Here is a 21,884-nt window from a genome sequence, read left to right on the forward strand (position 1 = left end):
TACCAATCAGTAAAAATGTGAAAAATGTGGGAGGGATCTTTAAATTAAAAGTGCAGCAACCACAATAGTGGTAATCTAAGATAAACCATGGTGCTTTCTATGAAAATACCATCAGGTTATGTCTTTTTTTTAAAAAAAAAGTCTCTCAAATATCAAGCAACCAAAAGGAACATCACGATTAACAAGGCACAACGTAACACTCCAAATGGATTTTTTCTGCAGTGGTCAAATGTAGAAACAAGCTTTTCATCAAATTACAGAAATCTCTAAAATCAGATAAGGTAAGCATGAGATGGATGGGTTCACAAAGCTTGCTGCTTTTTAGCTTTAACAGCAATAATATTTAACAAAGCTCAGTAAACACCTTCAGAATCACTGAAAGGACTTGTCCTTATATAAAGAAACAGAGTGTCTCCTGACAATGCAGAGCATGTGCAGAGCAATCGCTGATGTCATCAGTATGTTCGAACATTTGCCAGCATGAGTCTGTGCTAGTGCGCACCAACATCACCACACAATAACGTAATGATGTCCCAGTGTTGCCTCACCCCTCAATGGTCGCGATCACTGCCTCCACCCCGCACCCCACCCCCGCAACAGTATCTCGCTCCCTCCTGTGATCGCCGCCTCTCTTCCCCACTCCCTTCCACGATCGCTTGTTCAATGCTCCCTCCCACTCCCGCCTGCCTGCTCGCTCCATACCGCTGCTTTCCTACCTTGCCACAAGTACCCCGCTCGCTCCATACTGCTGCTTCTCCAGGCATAAACCTGCGCATGCGTGCACCAACGCCACCACGCAATAACGTGGCAAGGCGGGGAGAAGGGTGCAAGACAGAACGGCAGGATAGAGTGGTGAGCAGTCAGGTGCAGCAGGATGAAGCAGCGATCGCGGGAGGCAGTGGGGAAGAGAAGCAGTGATTCAGGTGGCAATCGCGGGAGGGAGCGGAGTACTGTTTTGGGGGTGGTTGGATGGAGGCGGCCATTGAGGGGTGATGGAGTTTGGGTTTAATATGTTCCTTTGTGTCAAAACGAGCAGTGCCATCTTTATTACTGCCAGCTGCCTGAGATGTTGCAGATAGTGGCATTTCAGTGGATGAGGCTGCATTTGCACATGTGCCAGTATTGCGCCAGCTAGTGGTTACATTGTCAGCAAACACAACCGTAAAGAAATTGTGGCAATATCTTTAATACAGTGATGTACAGTAGGGAAGTAGTTAATACACATTTAAAATATATTGCACCACTCAAATCATCAAAATAAACAGGGGCTGAAGCACTGATTTGTTCATCGACTTTCTCTGTGTCCAACATTGCCAGGATTTCACTGCTCCCATGTGGCAGTGGCAATTAGATCTCAGTTGGTTTTGCAGACAGAGCAAATCAGCACAAGTTTACTAAACTAGAGGTACTTCAGTTAATAGAAAATACTGTCCAAAAAGAATGGATAGTACAAGAATTTGCTTCCTAAAACGTTAACTTAAATCTGAACCAATTCTCAATCTCAACTCATTGAGAAAAACCATTCTGTTCTACCACAGCTGTTTAAGATGTTTTACAATGACAACGCACTTGAAAAAAAAAGTGCCTAATTTGGCACTAAACTAGTAATCTCATTCAAAGATGTCAAAGGATATCTCTATATGAAATAGTAAATGTCACACTGGCGCACTGCAGAGTGATTTTCTGAGGTTAGCAGTGAATTTTGTGTTCTTCAAAGTGAGAGCTGTTTTTGGTAGGAAATAGACAACCAACATTTGCACCAAGCATTCCCAGGTTTGGTATTGCATGCCTAAAGACATAATAGTGTCCTAACCTCAGAAAATCACTCTGCAGTGCGCCAGTGTGACATTTTCTATTTCATATAGAGCTATCCTTTGACATCTTTGAATGAGATTATTGGTTTAGTGCCAAACTAGGCACTTCTTTTTTGCTGTGAAGGAATGGAATGGAGCCTGCCCAAAGTCCATTTCACATTTCCTTTCTCTTACACCAGCAGCCAAAGGCAACATTCATCCCATCAGTCTGGTTTGGATTCAGGCACAGTACCAGAAGCGACAGGTCAGTGGCCAACCCACTCACCATCTATTCCCAATGATACACACTTTTAATAATCACACTACTCCTAATTAGCTTGGAGATGCTATTACAGTATATTGTAAATCAGAGATCATTCCGATATTACCAAAATAAAACAAATCAGACAGCTGAGAAAACATTTGCACAATCTATTTATACAAGGCCCTCATAGTCCAACTTTACAGGAAATGCCACAACCACAAGTCTCCCACATATGTTAAACATAATTCTCATAACTTTCCAGATGCAGTAGATCATAGGAGGTGTTTTGTTAAGTTTTGGCATTAGGTAATAAGGTTTTTAGACAGTAAGAAAAGTAAAATGTGTATGTTGTGCATAAAAATATAATAGGCATTTTAATTTAGAAGTGATCAATCAGAAATCAGACTTTTTTTTTAACATCTGCTTATTTGAAAAAATGAGATTTTTAAGAATATAGATTACAGACACTGATAGAAGTGTTTACTATCATGAAAGGATGGGATGGGGTAGAAAACAGGAGACTAGATCCAGCAGTTGAGGGGTCCAGAATGAGGGCCATAGATATAAGATAAAAAATGTAAGCGATTTAGAGCAGTGAGCAGGAGAAACGTCTTCACAGAGTTGAGAGGCTGTGAAATTCATTTCCAGGATTAGTGACTGAAGCAGAAACTATGTCAACATTGAAAATTAGATTGGATAGGTGGAAGAAGAAAAAGGAGGGGAAGGGATATGGGAACAGAGTGGCAAATGTGATTAGGACTATTTGCTTATGTGGAGGGTAAACATCAATATGGACAAAAATAAAAGCAAAATACTGCGGATGCTGGAAATCTGGAATCAAAACAAAGTGCTAGAAATAATCAGCAGGTCTCGTAACATCTGTGGAGAGAGAAACAGAGTTAACATTTCAGGTTGATGAGCAGTTCTGTTGAAAGGTTAACTTGGTTTCTCTCTCCACAGATGCTGCCAGACTTGCTGAGTATTCCCAGCACTTGGTTTCAATGTCAATATGGACTGGTTGGGTGAAAGGCCTGTTTCTGTGTTGCAGCTTCTATTTACAAAGATCCCAGCCTGTAGGATCAGTTGAGAAGATTTAATATTCCAACTGTTTATATCGGAGGAATACTTGGGGGCTGGGGGCAGGTGGGCAGGTTAGGAAATGAGAAAGAGACAGGTCTGAAAGCAGTTGAAGTACAAATATTTAACAGTAAAAATATTAGCAAAATAACTGCATCACAAAACCTTGAGTATTTGTGTTCTGCTCCTGCAGGCTAACTTGCTTTGCTAAAACAATGTATAGTGCCTTACAACATAGGTGGGTCTATATGGATGGATGCAATGCTGTCGTACTAATATGGAGGCATTAGGTTCAGTAGGCAAGAATATGATAGAAGAAAAATATTTAGAAGTAATATTTTTCTTTCATCTTACTCTTGTTAGCAAACATGAAAAATTAGCTTGAAGTATCAAATGTGAGTTTCAAGGAAACCCCATAAGTAATATTTTCAGGACTAATCACTTTTCATTTCTGATAACTAATGTAGGGATTCCTATTTTCTCTTTCCCTCTACCCAAAGAATACTCATTCTACGCTTGGAGCAAATTTGTGTCAAGTGTTATCATGGTGGATATCCCTTCATACATCACTCATTGTGCATAGAAAGTTTAATAGCTAGTTAATGTTAGAAATCCCGCAGAGCTAATTTCTGTAACAATGTTGGATAGCTTGATGTTATGGTTTCCCTGGTAACAGGCTGGAGAGTCTAACACACAGATCTTGAATTTCTTGCATGGCCGCACCCCAGAAATTAGACTTGAAGAAGCTACTTTCTCGATCAAGAAACGTTGAAATCCAGCCAATTGAATTAGGATACACCCAAACGCAAAACAGACATAAATTTGCACAATTTCCAATGTGATTTCAATATAATCAGAACAGAACCAATGGTGTTAAGGTGAGAAAATATTTTCCCTTCGGCATAAGGCAGAGAAGCAGCACACAGCTCTTTGTCGTTAAGATTTTTAAGCAATTAGTTTAAATACCTCTGTATAGGTCTCCATTGTCTCAAATCATTTTCTTCTCACTGGCGACCGACACACAGGAAAAATGCAGCAAGACAAGAGCATTTAATTTCTTAAATGAAGTGCTGACGCTTCTTGAAGAAAGTGAAGGAAGGAGGAATTGGCTCAACCCTCCAAAATATCCCAGCCCTCATATTCAATGAAGAAAAGGGCATGGGCAGAGGCACTGAGTACCACATCCACTGTGAGCAGGATGGTGGAGGAGTGCAGAAAGAAGCTCATTGGCCTGACCAGAACAGGGAAGGTAAGGCACTCACCATGCTCTCTCTTCCTTCCCACTGCGGGCACCACACTCAAGTTCTTGGTAGAATTGTCTGATTAGTGACTTTGCCTTGAAAACCAAAAAAGATGCAGAACAGTAGTCCCTTTGGAGGACACAGAACTAATTTTTCCTCTACTGTGTTTGCAGGGTTATAATGTGCACAACGCCTGAGAGATGGTGAAGAGTTGGGATGCTATCCCTAATCTTTGCACTCTGACACCACCACCATTAGGGAAATAGTGGATCTGCTGGGCTGCTGCATGACTGTGACAGCAGTAGATGCTGAAGTTGGGAGGGGATGGCGTGGGGTGGTGGGATGCAGGGGAGGAAATAATTCCAGATCCAGGTCCAGGTAAGTACTGCCCATTTGTTAACTCTCAATGCTTCAGGACAGGGGCCCAGTCTTCCCCTATTCATTCTCCCCATGGAAATCTCAATGCTGGCAAAGGTAGCTGTTCGAACCCTCTGTTTTTGATTTCCATTGATCACCTTAGATGCTGGAAGGCAGCTTTGTGGGATCTTAGAGCTGTCATTGTTCCACCAATGAGGGTGCCAAGTGCTGTTGCAGATCAAATCAGCATTGGCGGTTGGTGCAGTGAACATGCACCAGACAGGTCTCTGGCTTTCCTAGAGCAGGTATGGTATCGCATATCCTCAACAGGCTGCATGACAGCGCTCTGGATTTTCCTCCTGGGATGTAGGTGGCAGAAGCCCTGGTCTTGGAGCCAGCATGGACCAACCACATGCCCACATCTCATCAGACCAGGATCCTCACACCAATCCCACCTCTCTGGTTTCATGTTTACTGAGGAGCAGCTGGCCAGAGAGCTTGTCCAGGGCCAAGGTCAAGCGAGGTCCTTTGAGGTAGCATGGGGAATTTAATTCCTGTACCTGCTACCTCCTCTTCCTCCCCTGGTGTCAGGAAAGGTGGGGGAAGCTGCCTGTCTGGAATATTGTGACTCTCACTAGTGCTATGTGTTACTGCTGTGAATCAAAAAGTAATTGTTTCAAAAAGTTAAACATTTATTTAATGCATTCAAAGTTTTCAAAAATATATAATATTCAATGTTTGCATTACTTTAATTGAGGTTGGTAATGGTTCCAAACTATTGTTATTACTCATTGAAAGTTATATTTTTGTAAAAAGTTGTTGATAGAGTTTAACATTGCAATAAACTGCTGGAAATTAAAATACATTTCTCAGAGTTGAGTTAACATAATGTTGCAACTTCCAAGTACATTTTAACTTTTTGTGAAAATAATTTTGTTTCAGCAATTTTCGTGGTTATGAAAAATTTCTTGTAATAATTAAACTTTCAAGTTAAATAAAACTCGCCTGCCGCCTCTTTGGTATGCAACCTCGATGGTAGTGCTCATTGGGTGAATGCCTGTGCCACACTCTGATCACATGACTCTCTCAAACCCCTGCCTTCTGCAGACACACAGCATCATTTGACTCTGGCTACTGTAGTACAGGATATTCCCCCTCATTTGATTCCTCTCTGGTTACGTCAACTTCCAGACCTCACGCCATTCCACAGCTGTGTAGGACAGAGTACGCATCGACTACATTTACTACTCTCTCTAGGGAATACTGGAGGATGATTTTGCTCTTTGTACACATCCCAAATGTAATGAACAGCCTGCCCTACAGAACAGTGAGTCAGTCATCTGCTGGATGGAGGCCCTTTGACGAATCCTGCACAGATCCCCCATAAATGCCTGGAAGAACTCAAACTTGTAGAAGGTGACAGCAGTGATCACCTTCAACTGTACTTTTAATGCTCTGCAGCATGTGGACCAGAGCTTTAAGTCTTCATGGAGCGAACTGCAGTCAATGGCTTCCTTTGTTAAACAAAGCCAATGCAACAGTCAGTTCCTCAGACATCTCTTCAAGTATCAGTCAAGGCCCATCAACTATCAGGTCTAGGTACTTGCGAATTGGTTATTATCTCACTGGGTGATGCCTCACTCTCCTGGCTTCCTGACTCTGGTTCTCTTACGCTTGTTCCTCCTCCTCTATTAGATCACAAGCAGGAGTCAATCCATTAAAAGAGGCTTTATTAATATTTAAAAAGCTTAAAATGGCTGCCTGCACTGATAAAAATGATGATGCCTTCAATTTCTCGTGCAGTATTTGATTCACGCCTGCTTGAAGTGACTAAGCATGTCCACGCACCTGAAAATCTGGTTACATTTTGAGGGGGTCCTCTGGACCAGTGCGCTTGCAGGATACATGCATTTGTAACTGGGACAGGGCCAGTTTTGTGGGCGAAAATATGTTAGGAAAAGGGATCTGTTAATGAATGCAAAAAAAATGATGATATTTAGCTGTAAATTAGCTCATGTAACTTACTTAAAACTAAAATTTTCCAATCTTTTAGGCTACGCATTTGATTTATACCCAGATGGCACGTGTTTCTAGGTGCAAATAGCCAGAAAACTCAAGCCCACAATTTTTGAATATGATATATACAGACTTCATGATTGAATTGGTTTATGCTTGGCTTTACGAATCTGAAAGATTAGCTACACAAAAAGTGCCCATTACTCTTTCCCTTGATTTTTGTACCATATGTTCATGGGACGTGGGCATCCCACTGGCAAGGCCAGCACTTCTTGCTCATCCCTAATTGCCCTTCTTGAACCACTACAGTCCACATGGTGTACATACACCTACAGTGCTATCAGGCAGTGAGTTCCAAGATTTTGACCCAGCAACGATGAAGGAACCGTAATATACTTCCAAGTCAGGATAGAGAGAGATTTGGAAGGGAACTTGCAGCTGGTGGCGTTCCGATGCACCTGCTGCCCTTGTTCTTCTAGGCAGTAGAGGTATCGGGTTCGGAAGGTGCTTCTGAAGTAGCCTTGGTGAGTGGCTGCAGTGCATCTTATAGATGGCACACACTGCTGCTACTGTGCGTGATAATGGAGGGAGTGAATGTTTAAGGTGGTGGATAGGGTGCCTGTTAAGCGGGCTTTGTCATGAATGCTGTTGAGCTTCGAGAGTTGGAGCTGCACTCATTCAAGGAAGTGGGCAGTATTCCATCACATGCCTTATTTGTGCCTTGTAGATGGTGGATAGGCTTTGGGTAGTCAGGAGGTGTTACTCTCTGCCAACTACTGAGCCTCTGACCTGCTCTTGTAGCCACAGTATATAGGTGGCTGTGCCAGTTAAGTTTCTGGTGACCACAACCCCTCCCCCCCCACCAGATGATAATGGTGGAGGGCATTCAGTGATGGAAATATCTTTGATTACCAAGGGGAGGTGGTTAAACTTTCTTGTTTGAGATGGTCATTGCCTGACACTTGTGTGACATGAATGTCCAGGTCTTGCTGCATGCAGGCACAGACTGCTTCATTAGCTTAGAAGTTGTGACTGAAACGCAACATTGTGCAATCATCGATGAACATCCCCACTTCTGATCTTATGTTGGAGGGAAGGTCATTGATGAAGCAGCTGAAGATGGTTGGCCCTAGGACACTATCCTGAGGAACTCCTGCAGTGATGTCCTGGGACTGAGATAACTGGCCTCCAACAACCACAGCCATCTTCCTTTGTGCTAGGTATGACTCCAGCCAGTGGAGAGTTTTCCCCTGATTCACATAGACCTGAATTTTGCTAGGGCTCCTTGATGCCACACTGTCAAAAGCTGCCTTGATGTCAAGGGCATTCACTCTCACCTCACCTTTGGAATTCAGCTCTTCTGTCCATGCTTGAACTAAGGCTGTAATGAGGTCTGGAGCTGAGCGGCCCTGGCAGAACCCAAACTGAGCATCGGCGAGCAGGTTATTGCTGCCTAAGTGCTGCTTGATAGCACTTTGCTGATGCTCGAGAGTAGACCGATGGGGCGGTAATTAGCTGGATTGGATTTGTCCTGCTTTTTGTGGACAAGATACGCCTGGGCAATTTTACACTTTCTCAGATTTATGCCAGTGTTGTAGCTTGGCTCGAGGCCCAGCCAGTTCTGCAGCACTACAGCCAGGATGTTATTGGGGCCCATAGCCTTTGTTCAGCCATTTATTGGTATCACACAGAGTGAATCGAATTGCTAAAGACGGCATTCTGTGATGCTGGGGATCTTAGTAGGAGGCTGAGATTGATCATCCGCTCAGCACTTCTGGCTGAAGACGGTTACAAACATTTCAGCCTTGTCTTTTGCACTTATATGCAGAGTTCTGTCATCGTTGAGGATGAGGTTTTCATGGAAACTCCTCCTCCCATTAGTTGTTTAATTTCCCACCACCATTCAAGATTGGATGTGGCAGGACTGCAAAGCTTCGATCTGATCTGTTGGTTGTGGGATCACTTATCTCAGTCTATAGCACGCATGCAAGTCCTTTGTTGTAGCACTAGGTTGGTATCTCATTTTTAGGCACGCATGCTGTGGTATAGCTAGTGCTGCTCCTGGCATGTTCTCCTAGACTGCTCATTGAACTAGGGTTGACTCTCTTACTTGATAGTAATGGTAAAGTGAGGTATGTGGTATACGCCAAGTCACAGTGGATGGTATACAATTCTGCTGCTGCTGAAGGCCCATAGCGCCATAGGGAGGAAACAGTTTTGAACTACTAAATCAGCTCCAGACCTCAATCCAATTTAGCACTGCGGTAGTGCCAAACATGATGGAAGGTACATTCTGTGCTCTTGTTACCCTCAATCTTTCTTCCAAGGGGTGTTTAACATGGAGGAGCATGGTAAAAGCAAAATACTGTGGATGCTGGAAATCTGAAATAAAAACAGTAAGTGCAGGAAATGCTCAGCAGGTCTGGCAGCATCTGTGGAGAGAGAAGCAGAGTTAACGTTTCAGGTCAGTGACCTTTCATCAGAACTGGCAAAGGTTAGAAATGTAATAGGTTTTAAGCAAGTAAAGCGGGGGTGGGAAAAGAGAACAAAAGGGAAGGTGTGTGATAGAACAGAGGGCCAGAGAGATTAACTGACAAGGAGGCTTTGGGGCAATGGCAAAGAAGTGTACAAATGATGTGGTGGAAGACAAAACATTAGTGCAGAGAAGTGTTAATGACAGAAGCCAAAAGCACAAACATGAAAAAACAGTACGCAGGCACATGGTTAAAAAAAAGGAACAAAAAATAAAATAAAAATAAAAAAGGGCCAGTCGAGTTCTGAAATTATTGAACTCAATGTTCAGTCCGGTAGGCTGCAGCGTGCCTAATCGGTAAATGAGATGCTGTTTCTCGAGTTTGCAATGATGTTCACTGCAACATTACAGCAAGCCCAGGTCAGAGTTGTGTGCATGAGAGCAGGACTGTGTGCTGAAATGGTAAGTGACCGGAAGCTCAGAGTCATGTTTTCTGACTGAGCGGAGGTGTTCCACAAAGCTGTCACCCAATCTGCATTTGGTCTCCCCAATGTAGAGGAGACCTCATTGTGAGCAGCGAATACAGTATACTAAATTGAAAGTAGTACAAGTAAATCGCTGCTTCACCTGAAAGAAGTGTTTGGGGCCTTGGATAGTGAGGAGAGGAGGTAAAAAGGGCAGGTATTACACCTCCTGCGATTGCATGGGAAGATGCTGTGGGAAGGGGACGAGGTGTCGGGAGTAATGGAGGGGTGGACCAGGGTGTCGTGGAGGGAACGATCCCTTCGGAATGCTGACGGGGAGGATAGGGAAGTTGCATTTGGTGGCGGAAATAGCAGAGAATGATCCTTTGGACATGTAGGCTGGTGGGGTGGAAAGTGAGGACAAGGAGAACCCTGAGAAGGAGGGGAAGGGGCGAGGGCAGAAGTGCGGGAAATGGGACAGACATGGTTGAGGGCCCTGTCAACCACAGTGGGGATGAATCCTCAGTTGAGGAAAAAGGAAGACTAATCAGAAGCGCTGTTGTGGAAGGTTGCATCATCAGAGCAGATGCGGAGACAGAGAAATTGGGAAAATGGAATGGAGTCCTTACAGGAAGCAGGGAGTGAGGAAGTGTATTCAAGGTACTTGTCGGAGTTGGTGGGCTTATAATGAATATTAGTGGACAGTCTATCCCCAGAGATGGAGACAGAGAAGTCAAGGAAGGGAGGGGAAGTGTCGGAGATGGACCATCTAAAGGTGAGAGAAGGGTGGAAATTAGAAGCAAAGTTGATAAAGTTTTCAAGTTCGGGGCGGAAGCAGGAAACCGCACCGATACAGTCATCAATGTATCGGAAAAAGAGTTGGGGGAAGGGGCCTGAGTAGGACTGGAACAAGGAATGTTCGACATACCCTACAAAAAGGCAGGCATAACTAGGACCCATGTGGGTACCCATAGCAACACCTTTTATTTGAAGGAAGTGAGTGGAGTTGAAGGAAAAAGTTTTTCAATGTGAAAACAAGTTCAGCCAGGCGCAGGAGGGCCCAGTGAAAGGCCTCAATTGGCAGCGAGCAGTAAGGCCGTACACTGGCCTTCCTTCCCCGGGCTTAATTTTATGCAGAGGCGGGAAGGTGCCGGGGTACCCCCCCACCCTTCCACCCGATTTTATGCTTTCCCTGCCTCGGCGGGGGAGCATAAAATTCCCCCATCCTTGTCTCTGGATCATTAGTCCAGATCTCTGGACATCTACCAGTAACCTCATCAAAACAGGTAGATATTCTTGAAAGACAGGAGAAATAATGGACCGGATTTTCCAGTCAGTGGCAAAGGAACGGCATTTGCCACTCACCTTGCTGACAGCTGCCCACAAAGTTCTGACCAACTTCAGTGGAGATTTCCTGTCACAGGAGCCTGTTCCACCAGGGGATTTGTGGCCTCTGTGAGCCACAAGAACCAGTGACGCTCTTCAACTAGATTGACGAATCCTCACTGAGATACAAAGCATTTAAACCGGGAAGTATAAAACAGGAAACATAAATTAGATTTAAATGATGTACAGAATTTGAAATAAAAATTGGAAAGTAGAGATGGACTTAAGGGAGAGATAAAAGAGACAGACAGAAAAAGCACAAGAATTATTTAAATTTTGAGTTAAATCTCCAACAATAACATTCTACTGAGGGAATGAGACTCCACACCTGTAACATTATTTTTTCAGGGCTTGAGAGGTTGTTCAGCAGTAATTATCACTTATCACACCACTAAAAACTCACCTACTCTTGACTGAAAAAGTTGGGACTGGTGCAGTCATCTTCAATGCTGAATCAGTGGGCAAGTACAGCAAGTTAACGCTATTGCAGTCATTTCAATGTCAAGTCTATCGGCAAGGACTGCAACAACACAGCTTACAGATGAGCAGGCAACTTCTGGATTTTCAGGTTTAATTGCGCATGTGCGGACAGCAGAAGTAGCTGTCAGATTTACAGAATAACTGTTGACGAGCGCTGATAACCTCACCATAATTCTTACTGCAGCAAAATTCAAGCCATTGTGTGTACTTAAAAACCATTTACAATAGATTAGAGTCAGCGTCATTACGGCACAGGAGGCGGCAATCTGGCCCATCGAGTCCATGCTAGCTCTGTGTAGAGCAATCCAGTCAGTCCCATTCCCCCACTTTATTCCCGTAACCCTGCAGGTTTATTTCCCTCAAGTGCCTATCTAAGTTCCTTTTGAAATCATTGATCATCTCCGCTTCCATCACCCTCGCAGACAGCGAGTTCCAAATCATTACCATTTGCAGTGTAAAAAAGTTCTTCCTCACATCCCACTGTATCTCTTGCCCAAAACCATAAATGTGTGTCCCCTAGTACTTGTACTATCAGCTAATGGGAAGTGCATTGCTTTGTCTACCTTATTTAAGTCTGTCATAATCTTCTACACCTGTATCAGATCGCCCCTCAACCTTGTTTGCTCCAAGGAGAACCACCCCAACTTCTCTAACCTAACATTGTAGCTAAATTCCCTCATCTTTGGAACCATTTTGGTAAACATTTCTGCGCAGCCTCTTAAGGATCTTCACATCTCTACACTATTTTCTTGTTCTTGTTTATTTAATACATTGCTTTATAGTTCAAACTTTAACTGAAGTCGTCTTTATAGAGGTATAAAGCAACCTCACCTCAACCTGAATTAACAACCAAGGTTTCCTATTCTTTTACCTAGGTACACCTATCAACATCTTTGTGCAATTTCAAGGCAATAACCACCATTTTCAAAGGTTTGGGCAGTTTGGACTTACCCATAAGAGGGGTCTAAAATAATTAGGAAAGTTTTAAAAAGATGCCAAAACATAACGTAACACAAAACTCTATTCTCTACTTAAAAGGATGAACTGGAGACCTGCTGCCATATCTTTGCTATTGTCATACTACAACTGGCTGCTATGAGGACATACAGGAGCCACCTGAGTGGCTGGATCTCCAATTCTACCTCCTTTCCTTTGGAAGAAGGAAATCACTGACCTTTCCACAAGATCAGGACTCAACATGTGGGAAACTGGTACAAATTTATTCTACCATGCCATGGTTCACAGACTCCAAATCATTGGTGGGGTGATGCGGGGGTGCGGGGGTTGGGTGGGGGTGGGGGGACAGTATTAACCTCAGAACCGTGATGGGAAATTAACTTTGAAACAAATGAGAAATCTGGCCCCAACCCGCTAAGAACACGCCTACATCTGGTTTAACTGGGCACGCTGGGGGCCAGTAAATAACCTGCTCTCGAGGGGATCAGTAATTATAATATGTTAATCTGGTTGATGCCTTGGATTTTGACAGACATTTGGATTTAACGGCTACAAGCCAGGAATTTCAAGACTTGGCAAATGCTGCAGCAGAAGGGAGGTAAGAATTGCTTTATCCAGCAGTTAAGTGCTACTCCAGCACGGTTTGTGGGGCAGGAGAAGCAGGATTGCCTCCCCTCAACCCATCAAACTTACCTGCCACGATCAGCTTCCCTTCCCATAATTGGCAGTCCCCTGCAAACACCAGACCCAGCCCCCCCTTCCTTACCGCAATCTCTAATTTTAAATCCGCACTGTGGTCTTGAACATCAGGCGATCCCTATGGTAGCCAGCTGCATCTCAATCTGGCCAGTTGCAACATAATTTAACATTTTACTTACCTAGGGCTGTTTAGATGCCGTGAGAAGGATGAAAGTGTACTGAGTGATTCAAATAGGGAGTTACAGAAGAAACAGGCACAGTACTGGAAGGCAATCCAGCCATCCTCAGATTTTACCCTTCCCAAGCGGCACCAATATTTTGCTGATAGGCTCCAGACCATCTGCTCTGCTCCTAAAGCTCTGCCATAGCCATCTCCAACTATTTTATCCCACGTGACAAACAATGCTCACTTTTGGGGCGGCACAGTGGCGCAGTGGTTAGCACCGCAGCCTCACAGCTCCAGCGACCCGGGTTCAATTCTGGGTACTGCCTGTGTGGAGTTTGCAAGTTCTCCCTGTGTCTGCGTGGGTTTCCTCCGGGTGCTCCGGTTTCCTCCCACATGCCAAAGACTTGCAGGTTGATAAGTAAATTGGCCATTATAAATTGCCCCTAGTATAGGTAGGTGGTAGGGAAATATAGGGACAGGTGGGGATGTGGTAGGAATATGGAATTAGTGTAAGATTAGGATAAATGGGTGGTCGATGGTTGGCACAGACTCGGTGGGCTGAAGGGCCTGTTTCAGTGCTGTATCTCTAAACTAAACTAAAATTTAGTTGTGCGTGGCCAGTTTTATTTTTAAGTCTACGGTCCTCTAAAAATATTTTTGCAAGCCATATTTACCACAGAAGGCCTGTGCAGTACGTTCCAGGCCGCTCTGTGTCTGCCTGAGGATACAAGCAACATTCCAGTATTAACTGTAGGTCAGGAAATGGAAGGGAGGGAAGAACTCAAGAAAATTACAATCACCAGGGAAGTGGTACTGAACGAATTGTTGGAGCTGCGGGCTGACAAGTCTCCTGGGTCCTGATGGACTTCATCCTAGGGTGTTAAAAGAAGAGGCCAGTGAGTTAGTTGATGCATTAGTTTTAATTTTCCAAAATTCCCTAGGTTTGGGGAAGGTTCCATTAGATTGGAAAATAGCAAAAGTAACTCCTTCATTCAAAAAGGGAGGGAGACAGAAAGCAGGAAGCTACAGGCCAGTTAGCTTAACATCTGTCTTAGGGAAAATGTTTAAAGCTATTATTAAAGACATTACAGCAGGGCATTTAGAAAAAAAATCAATGTAATTAGGCAGAGTCAACATGGTTTTGTGAAAGGGAAATCATGTTTAACCAATTTATTGGAGTTCTTTGAGGGAGTTACATGTGCTGTGGATAAAGGGGAACCGGTGGATGTATTGTACTTAGATATCCCGAAGGCATTTGATAAGGTGCCACATCAAAGGTTATTGCAGAAAATAAAAGCTTATGGTGAAAGGGGTAACATATTGGCATGGATAGAAGATTGGCTAGCTAACGGGAAACAGAGAGTAGGCATAAATGGGACATTTTCTGGTTGGCAAGATGTAACGAGTGGTGTGCCACAGGGATCAGTGCTGGGGCCTCAACTTTTTATAGTTTATATAAATGACTTAGATGAAAGGACCAAAGGTATGGTTGCTAAATTTGCTGATGACACAAAGGAAGATATGAAAATAACTTGTGAAGAGGATATAAGGGAGCTACAAAGGGATATAGGTAGGTTAAGTGAGTGGGCAAAGACCGGACAGATGGAGTATAATGTGGGAAAGTGTGAAATTGTCCACTTTGGCAGGAAGGATAAAAAGGAAGCATATTATCTAAATGGCGAGAGATTGCAGAGCTCTGAGATGCAGAGGGATCTGGGTGTTCTAGGCATGAATTGCAAAAGATTAGTATGCAGGTACAGCACGTAATTAGGAAAGCTAATAGAATATTACTGTTTATCGCGAGGTGAATTGAATACAAAAGTTAGGAGGTTCTGCTTCAACTATACAGGGCATTGGTGAGACCACATCTGAAGTACTGTGTACAGTACTGCTGTCCTTATTTAAGGAAGGATGTAAATGCATCGGAGGCAGTAAAGAGAAGGTTTACTAAACTAATACCAGAAATGGGTGGGCTGTCTTCCGTGGAAAGACTGGACAGGCTAGGCTTGTATCCGCTGGAATTTAGAAGACTAAGTGGCGACTTGATTGAAACATGCAAGATCCTGAGGGGTCTTGACAAGGTGGATGTGGAAAGGATATTTCTCTTTGTGGGAGAATCTAGAACTAGGAGTCACTGTTTAAAAATAAGGCGTCGTCTATTTACGACAGAGACGAGGAGAAATTTTTTCTCTGAGGATCGTGAGTCTTTGGAATTCTCTTCCAAAAAAGGCAGTGGAAGCAGAGTCTTTGAATATTTTTAAGGCAGAGGTAGATGGATTCTTTATAAGCAAGGGGGTGGAAGGTTATCGGGGTAGGTGGAAATGTGGAGTAATCAGTTCAGCCATGGACTTAATGAATGGTGGAGCAGGCTCGAAGGGTCAAGTAGCCTAATCCTGTTCCTAATTTGTATGTTCGTACGTATGTTCGCATGCCAGCCTGCGTAGCTAAGTGGGAACGTTGATGGCAACCTTAAGCCCATGTCACCACAATCTCTTCCCACAGAAGCTCTCAAGTCAGAATTGTGATAGAATACTCACCTGTCACCTGTATAGTTGCAGCCGTACATAACAAAACTCAAGGAGCTCGATATCACCTGTATAATCTGCATCTGCTGCCACTGAACTCAGAATCACAAACAGTACCCTGGAGCCTAGACTACCCATAGCAACACAACTAAGATCAATTGTGTATTTAAGAGGTTTGAGATGTCCAAGGCGGTGTCATACTTGAATATAAAAAAAGCAAGAAAGACAATCACATCTTTTTTCTCTTTTCGCTTGTGAGGAGCCAAACATTTACAAGCAGCTACCAATCTAAAGAACCTTCTTCAGCAACAGAAAGTACTTTCTAACTGAAGCTAGATTCTGCCCAAGAGGTCTCTAATTGACCTCAGGATGTATCTATGTATAGCAATGAGACCTTGTGGCCTTAAAGGGCCAAGTTACTTTATACACAGCTACACTTTACAGTATATCACCTTGTGTGTTATATAGTGCAATATGTTTGGGGTTACACAGCCATATAATATCCTCCAACTCACTGTAAGCAGCACCAGCTGAGATCTGTTAGTCACTTTATTAAAAGAAAAGTCCTTTGGAAATTATATATATTTATGTATATATTAAAGATGATCATAACTGGGCAAAATAGAGAATTAAAGACCTACGTTAATTAATATAGAAGGGTTATAACTTAATCAGACCGGAGATTGCAGCTCAAAATATGTTTGAATTTTAGTATGAAAGTGAATAATAACCATACACAAATTGCTTTAAATATGGTTAAGAAAATAGTTTCCTAAAGGTTTTTTTTGGATGTTATGGGTATCTCATAGCAAGAAACAAAAAGTAATGGTATGGGATAATTCAATTACTTTGATGAGGAAATGGAAAAGGAATTCATAAACACATTGATTATTTTGAAAACAACAGTATTCAACAACATTATTGACTAAGACAAAGAGACCCCGTATGGCAGATCCTCCTTGACCAAATGTAGGAGAGTCAGCACTTCAAAGAACAGATTTGAATGTGCTACAAATAATAACAAAATGGCTCACCTCTGCATCTTCACCCTCCACCTGCTCGCTTTCATCCAGCTTCTTTACTGGAAGTGGCGGAGGATCATCTTCGGTAATCATTATCTGCTCTGTGGAGGTACTGTGCCTGTTCACATTCACCTTGCTTACTGTTGCATATTCCGCAGTACAATCAGCAAGCTCGGGAATTTGACCTTGTACCATGATATTTGAATCGGCATTTTCTGACTGATCATAAATTTCATTGGCGACACTGCCAGATTCCTCTTTTAGCTCCTTCACAGTTTCATAGAGAGAATCTTCAATAACTATGTCTTGAGAAGAGCTGTCCTTCAGCACCTCATAGGTGTCATATGCTCCATGAGAGGTGTTGTTTTCAGTCACTTCTGTAGATTCTGTGTTTGGTACTGAATCATTCCCAGGTATTTGTGGCAGTTCTCTACTCTGAGGACATTTTGAAGACTTTCCGGAGCTATCTTGTTGGTTTTCTACAATTGGTAGTAATGCATCTTCAGAAGAATGAACAGTTGCACTCTCATCTGAAAGAACTGTCAAAGTGAAATTATTTAGATACAGTTCCATTTAAAAAAAATTAACGTTATTGTGAGACACGTAAAATTCTTTGCATTTGGGTAACAATTACTCCAACATAAAACAAATGTTAACAGCAACTATTGATGATAGTGAACAGAAGAAACAAATGAGAAAGTGCCAATGAGATGCTTTTGATATAACATGAACACAGTATCAGACGTTGACAATGAGCAAAAAAAACATTTTGGCAAACGCATGAAGAAATCTTAAAGTGACATTTCTACAAATAGAGTATTTTTCAGTTTTATGAACCAGGAATCTCTCCATTACAAATTAGTTTAGGAAAAAATACCATGCCATTACCATACCACACCAGATGGACTGCAGTGGCTCAAGAAGGCAGCTCACCACCACATTCTCAAGGGCAATTAGGGATGCTAGACTTGCCAGTGACGCCCACATCCCATGAAAGAATTTTTAAAAAAATTACTGTACACAACTATTTTAGGGTTGCTTCAAGCAAAATAATTACAATGTTACTTTAAATGTCACTAGATTAGTAAATGCTAATGCATTGCTTACCATCTCCATTTGCAAGACTGTCAGCATGACCATTTGCTGGCATTTTATTTCCAAAATTTGTGACCGAATAGCTGTTGGTCTCTTTCTCTGAAGGCTGGAAGATATACTTGCACAATCAAGGTCATGTACTGATTAAAAGGTAATTTATGATCTACATTAAAATGTTATTACTTTAAGCAAGCAAAATTAACTGTGTTGAAAATATCGATGTCATCAATGACTTGACTCTTCCAGTTGCTCTGGTGCTTTCCATGACCAGATTTATTTCACCTTCATAAAAGCTCAGTAAAATTTGAAAGAAAATAAGTGTCTTAAAAAATATCTTGCAACACAGAAACTTAGCTGGTGACTTCCAGATAATTTGTGTGTTCATGGTCTTGTCAATGTTGTGATCATTTTAATGGATTAATGTTGCTCTATAATGTTGAAATTGTTCCTAAGAAATTAATATTTTGCAAGATTATGTTCCACTAAAAGAACTGTTTAATCGCAAAGGAAAACTTTAAAAGGAACAGTTACCATTTTTGATGCTAGATTAATCGTTAATTTTAAAAATGAGATTGACAGATTTTTTTGTTAATGAAAAAGTATCAAGAGATAAGGGATATGGGACATATACGGCAAAAATATGGAGTTAGGTTGCAGATAAGCCATGATCTCACTGAATATCAGAACAGGCTCCAGGGACTAAATTGCATAATCCTGTTCCTATGTAGTATGGTGGCACAACTCAGCTAAGTGGCAGGATATAGTGCTCGTAATTCTCCACATTGCAAGCTTACAATTAAAGCTGTGACACAAGGGAAAGACGAGAGAGGCTGGAAGTGTCCTCACATGTGGAGATAGATAAGATGATGACTGATTTTGTTTCCTCTTTTGCTCCTAATCACTGACTCAAAAGTGATGCTCACAAAGTACTGAGTACAAGTCATTTGCTTGTCCTCTAGGCTGGGGGAAAATAGTGTCCAGGGCTAACTAAAAAGATAGGAAATAAAAATGGAGACAAACTTTAAAAAATTTTCAAAAATTAAATATATTGACTGGATTTTAAGGTCAGCAGCGACCGAACGGCACTCAACATTCATTACACTTATGTGGGTTTTTACACTGCAACTTATAGATAGTAGACAGTCAAAAGAGTGCAACGTTGTCTATAGGGGATCTGGGGCCTGTGTAAACAGACCAAGCAACAGTCTGTCTCCTCAACCAATCAGATCGAAGAATCCCCACTGGGGTTGAGTCCAAATCTGGAAGTGTACAGAAAGCGAAATAACGAGAGGGAAAGAGAGATGGGATTGAGAGAGAGAGAGACACAGACAGACAGACAAACAAAGAGAAATGGATAGATAGATAGACAGAAAGAAAAAACAAAATTAAACTTTTGAAATCTCCAACAATAATTAAAATCTGAAGGTATAAGACTCCACACTTGTAAAAGTAAATTTCTAGTGCCAGAGTGGTTGATGGGCAGTAATTAAGATTTATCATGCCAATGAAAATGCACCTACATTTGAATGGACAAGCCCCAACTTTTTTGGGCATATTTTGTGGGTATCTATCATGCAAGTACCACTAATTCATGTTCCATGTATTTGAAGCAGAGTCTCTCAGCAAGGTACTGTTAGAACGAAGCTTCTGGAGTAGCAGTGAAACTCAGACAGCAACTTCCTGATTTCTGCGTTTATCTGTGCCTAAGCAGACGTCGGAAGTTGCTGTCTGATTTTCTCAAAATAGGTGCGTGCTGATAGCCTCACTGTTATTCTTTCCTCAAAAATCTGGGCCTTATTCTTTGCTTTGAAATGTTACAAACATATGCTGTTTTAACAAAAATCAGACATCAAACACTAAACTTCTTCTCTCACTAGAGTGCCCTTATAATGCTCCTTCTGGGTTTATTTAAATCTGCATGCCGATGCTACACAACGCAATGTACAACCTGCAGGCCTAATGCTGCTCTTGCTACCTGATTGCATCCGCCCACAGATGGAAACAGCTGACCTTCCGGTGGGTTCATGGGAATTTAAAACCTCAGGCAATGCTACAGGGTTTTGCCAGTAGAAGCAGACTGATTGGACATGCAACTCCCATTCCCAGTAATAGTGTGCTCTCACTTCAGTCACGACTAGTAGGACTGTGGATTACTGAGGCAGGTGCTTACCGGAGGAGTCCATATCACAAAGTCTTCAAAGCTTTTCATTTAAATTCCCAGAAAGCTACCAGATCAGATGTTTCTACTGGAGAATTATTTCCATAGTTAAGTTCTTTTCAAGAATACCTCATCTGTGGCTCTTTTAATGGGGTTGGAGTGGAAAGCTACTCCACCTTGGAACTACCCATGCTTGAAGGGCAAGCCCAAGGTTGCCAATACTTCTGGACCCATAGTTGGCCACCAACCAAGAGACTGTTGGACCCCATACACTACATGCAATAATATCCCTAGAATCCCTTCCCTCCATGTTACCTTTGGAAAGAAAAAGGGGGCGGGAGAAAGAAAGGAAGGAGAGGAGGGAAAGAAAGGAAAAAGGGGGGAAAAAAAGAAAGCTTGCATTTACAAAGCACCTTCGTGACCTCGGCATCAATGTTCCCTCTCAATTTCCTTTGTACTGGGTGGGCTACAAACTCCTCTGAGCACTACTTTTTTGTGCATTGGGCAGCTTACATTTTAACATTCACTGAACTTCCAGGAAGTTGTGAGTGGCCTGTTTATTTCAACGTATGGTATGTTCCAGATTGCTGCATGGCAACGCAAACAGCACCTTAGAGCAAACATTGCTCTTCTTCTGCTGGTCCCATTCTCTCTCTCCTTAAAGGTCCCAGTCCCCCTCCCTTGTCCTCCCAATGTCCCCATTCCACTTGTAAGATTATTAAACATTTAACCCTACTAAAGAACTCTTGTAATATAACATAGTAGGAAAATGGGGCATAATATAAAAGACACCAAGGTAGAGGGACTGTGGGAAATCTCGTCAAGCTGTAACAAGCTCAGTGCAGCAGAAGCTAATGGTCCTTGAAAACTGTCTGAGACTGGCTGTGAACCGTCTAGCAGGCGTCCCGCAAACAGATAAAAAAGCACAGGATGTCGAAATCTTAAGATAAGGAGGAAATAAGACAGTGGTGAATACGAAGAGCATTATGTAATTTTGTACAGTTGTAAACAGCCACATGAACAAATACCTGATTGGCCAAGAAAAGCATGCTCAGGGCATGATCACCACGGGGATGAACACGATTGGACATTGGAAGGGGTTAACTGGATAAGAGTCAGGATAAAAGAAACCTTACTAGTCAATCTGCACAGTGGAGAGAAAAAAAACAAGACGACAAAAAAGACAAGAGAGAGAGAGAAAAACAAAGAGAAAAGAAGTTTGAAGACCAAAAGCTTTCCCATCCAGGAATAATACGGGAAGTATACAGCCTGCTTTAGACTGCAAATTGCTTCCCGAGTTTACTGCCACAGTTTACATGAAACTTAATAAACTTGCTCTGACTTTGTCACAATAAGTAGCTTCACAACTGAACTTTTGTCACGTCCGTTTCCATTATAAGGGGTTAAATCTGTAGATTGATTCCTGACTACACACCTCCCCTATCATCCCACTGGGCCCAATGATCAGCTGCACCCACTGGATTCAAGACTTCCAGTTGCTGTGGGTCTATCTGGGCCATTCAGCTCTAGGCTGAGGTCTGGGCCATTGGCAGCTGCTGAATGGGGAGCTCGAGAGGTTGGTTCTAATCCAGGGCTAGCAACCAATCGCTCTGTGGGCCCCATCACATTCAGCCGGCTCAGCCCTTCCCTTCACAGGTCGATTGGATACCAGAGATGCGGGGAATTTTCCCAAGTCTGTTCCCCTCCCAC

General features: G+C 42.6%; 1 protein-coding gene across 6 annotated transcripts in view; it reads right to left on the reverse strand.

The window, feature by feature from the left end:
• The window catches only part of pag1 (phosphoprotein membrane anchor with glycosphingolipid microdomains 1), a 271,166-nt gene that overhangs the window by 21,814 nt on the left and 227,468 nt on the right, over positions 1-21,884 (reverse strand). For all 6 annotated transcript variants that reach the window (XM_068032104.1, XM_068032103.1, XM_068032102.1 and 3 more), the window contains 2 exons: positions 18,029-18,122; positions 16,934-17,460 (listed from right to left, as the gene is read on the reverse strand). In XM_068032104.1, the coding sequence (XP_067888205.1) occupies positions 16,934-17,460; positions 18,029-18,122 (621 nt within the window). The remainder of the gene's footprint in view (positions 1-16,933; positions 17,461-18,028; positions 18,123-21,884) is intronic.

Source organism: Heterodontus francisci, chromosome 5, assembly GCF_036365525.1.
Source record: "Heterodontus francisci isolate sHetFra1 chromosome 5, sHetFra1.hap1, whole genome shotgun sequence".
NCBI lineage: Eukaryota > Metazoa > Chordata > Chondrichthyes > Heterodontiformes > Heterodontidae > Heterodontus > Heterodontus francisci.